This window comes from Lissotriton helveticus, chromosome 2_1 (assembly GCF_964261635.1).
Source record: "Lissotriton helveticus chromosome 2_1, aLisHel1.1, whole genome shotgun sequence".
Taxonomy (NCBI): domain Eukaryota; kingdom Metazoa; phylum Chordata; class Amphibia; order Caudata; family Salamandridae; genus Lissotriton; species Lissotriton helveticus.
In genome coordinates, this window is record NC_136059.1 from 50,971,286 (window position 1) to 50,974,557 (window position 3,272).

Genomic DNA, 3,272 nt, shown 5'->3' on the forward strand with positions numbered 1-3,272 from the left:
CAATGCTAACTTACATGACACTACACCGCTGGTGCATGATCACATACTTTTAATGAAGTTTTGGCATTGTGTGGTCGTTCAGAGCAGATTTACAGGTTGGTCTAGTTTTGCCTAGAAACTTAGCTCAACTGTTTGTGTACATCTGTAATAGTGCCCTCTCCTCACTCCCTCTTAGCCACCTTCATCCCTCTCAGATCTTTATGGGTTTAATTAGAATGCTTGACACTTTTTAGGTCTGGCCTAGAGCCATCTCAATTACCCAGAACACCACAAATAAAAACGACATACTTGTATAGATACATTGAGGGAAGCTTTATTGCAGTCCTCATCATCCATTGGTCTGTTCACCTGTCATTCATATTTTGCTTCCCCCAAGCATGCAACACATTGTAGTCAATGTTTCTCTTGCCTTGTGAAAGACATATGTCCTTATCACATGTGCACACCCTCCAGAAAGAAGTGCAGTTCGGGGCCAGGGCTGGTGGGCTAATATTTTTCTTTCCTAATTTTTTTGTCTTTCCATTCTTTAGCTTCTTTTTTATTTTAAAACCATCTTTATTTGTTCAAACTATGTCTTTAGGTTACAGTAGTTTAAATCCATTAGTACCTATTCTTTGCACCAACAAGAATGACGTCTTCCTGTGATGTGCATTCATAAAGAAAAGCATCTCTACACCTTCCTGATAGATGGCACGTGTACTGTTCCATTAAAATGTAAAAGCTAAGTTTATTAAAAAAATTTTTAATTCATTTTTTATTGCAAGAAAATGGGCACCCCATTTAAGGTGCACATGATTTCTGTTTATATTTGTGGCATATATTTCCAATTACAAATAACAAAATGTAACAAACCCTCCAGTTTCCCAAGGCAAGTCACATTGGTTTCGCCAGTGCATGTTAAAATAATGTCGTTCAATGGTGGAGTGAACATGGGTGTGAGTGCAAGTTAATCCCTTTAGTGACTTGTGTAGTCAATGCGCTACAGCCTCCTTCTACCTTGAACAACTGAAGCTAGAAGATAAAGCTGGTGTGTGAGCGGTAAGTGCACTTTATGTTGTGATGTGTTCCACTTCCTACTATACTGAGAGACGGCGCCCTTACACTGGAAGTTACAGGCCTGTAGGACTAGGAGAACAAGAGCCACAATAGTCCCTAACTTGCACTTTGTATGTTGGAGGTGAAGAGGAAGCTGCTGTCCTGTTTCCTTACTGATATGTCATTTTTTTCTTTCTTTCTAGTATAGCCACCTTTACAGAATTATTGGAATAGCACAAGAGTCCATCTGTACTCCTGAAGAGGACCAAGAAAAATGAACAGCCAATAGCATTCCTCTTTCGGCACTGCGCTGGTGAACAACATCCGGCTGCTGGGGACGAGAAGAACTGTGATGCTAAAGAGAATAAAGTCCCTACATGATTGTCAGCCTCTCTACGGTACTCCATGATCAGCCGTCGCAGGCACATTGCCTTACAAAGTGCCAGGCCACTTATGAACCATCATCGGAGAATCTTCATATGACCCTTTCTCAATGGCGCAGCACTGAGATTGGTGTTCATTTTGCAGTGTCAACACCATGCATAAGTTGGCAACCAACATAAAGTGTAATCTGTGACCATTGCCTGTTGTCGTTTCTCCTTTCATTCTTTGGATTGACAACCACTCGACTTTGCCTGGGCCATGGTCGCGCTTGTCTTCGCTCATGGCCGTCAGACAGCAGCGGAGCGTAAAAGTGCTGATTTGTGTCAGCGTCCTTCTCTCGGTGTTCCTCTTTTGGTTTGGTTTACCTGCAAGCAGAACAGGTGAGGAGGACAATGATTTGCAATTATCAAAGATCCGGGTCTCCTCAGCAGCAGCTCCTGATACCACTGGCATTGACTTTAAATCTTTGTTTACTTCCTCCTACCCCGAGCCCCCCTGTGATCCTCGGCAGGTTCTTTTAATTCTCATAACATCTGCCCCATGGCACTCAGAAGCCAGGCAGATGATCCGAAAAACATGGGCTGCCCACGAACAAGTTTCCTACCCCTGGCAAGCTGTGTTTTTAATCGGCCAATCTTATGATCGTGAAATGACCAAGATGATCAGGGACGAGCAGCAGAAGTTTGGGGACATTCTCATTGGAAATTACATGGACACCTACCGTAACTTAACAAGAAAGGTCATGCATGGGCTCAAATGGGCGAGAGATCGGTGCCAACCAGAGTATGTATTGAAAACGGACGATGACTGCTTTGTTAACACTGATGGCTTGCCGGCTTTGTTGGCGGAGCACAACACCGTAAAGGCAGGACTGTATGTTGGATCTTTGTTTCCAAGAGACAAGCGGATGGTGATCAGGGAGCCTTCCAGTAAATGGTATGTTTCTCAAAGGGACTACGAGTCTGACATCTTCCCACCTTACGTCAGTGGCGTTGGCTACATTCTGTCCTTGGATGCAGCAGACCTCATCCTGCGAGCGGCAGAGTATGTCCGCCCAATCCCAGTGGAGGATGTCTACATAGGAGTCTTGGCCAAGATGGCGGGGATCCAGGTGAAGTCCAGTGCGCGGTTCGCGAAACACAACGTGAACTGGAGAGTGTGCAACTACCGCTATCTGATGGTGATTCACCACGTGAGCCCCGAAGAGCAGGAACTGGCTATGGGGAACATGCTGAAGGCCCGAACTACCTGCCGAAACAGTACCAAGATCCTCCGGTGGAAGTGACCTCATTCAACACCATGACTGGGAATGTAATGCAGGACTGCAGCATTTTAGGGGCATGAACAGTAGGCACACACGGTTCTGATCTGTGAATAGAGGGTTCTCTGTGGTCCAATTTTGAATATAATTCAACTGGATAATTCCAGACTTTATCTTCAGTGCTATGCAAAGAAGGACACGTGTGTTGCCGGGGTTGCACATGCTGTCACTGACTGGACACTTGCTACAATGTGGATCTCGGCTTCTGTACACCGGGGAGCTGGGCTCTTGGCTCCATGATCCTTCTCCAGTCTTGCATGATTTTCACTTGCGAGAATCCACAAGCTATTGCCAAACCTCCTGACTTTTGTGTGTTCTACTGTCCCCCTTGGGATTTACATCAGATCTTTCAAAGGATGCACCGTGGTGCATTGGAGAGCCGGGCAGGGGACCTTGTGATCTAACGCCAGTGTCTGGCTGCGCGTTATGTGCATGTTCGGAGTATGTCCTCCGAAGCTTGAGTCCCTTGCGCACACACATTGTCCTCTCTATTTTCTGGGACTTTGAAAGCAGGGGCCCCTCCCTGATGTAG

The 3,272-nt window shown here is 45.7% G+C and overlaps 1 protein-coding gene across 1 annotated transcript; it reads left to right on the forward strand.

The window, feature by feature from the left end:
* The first annotated feature begins 1,624 nt into the window (after positions 1-1,624).
* On the forward strand, positions 1,625-2,770 carry LOC144817701 (beta-1,3-galactosyltransferase 5-like). The gene has a single exon (XM_078674459.1). The coding sequence runs from the start codon at positions 1,700-1,702 to the stop codon at positions 2,702-2,704; it is 1,005 nt and encodes a 334-aa protein (XP_078530585.1). The 5' UTR covers positions 1,625-1,699; the 3' UTR covers positions 2,705-2,770.
* Positions 2,771-3,272: the final 502 nt, after the last annotated feature.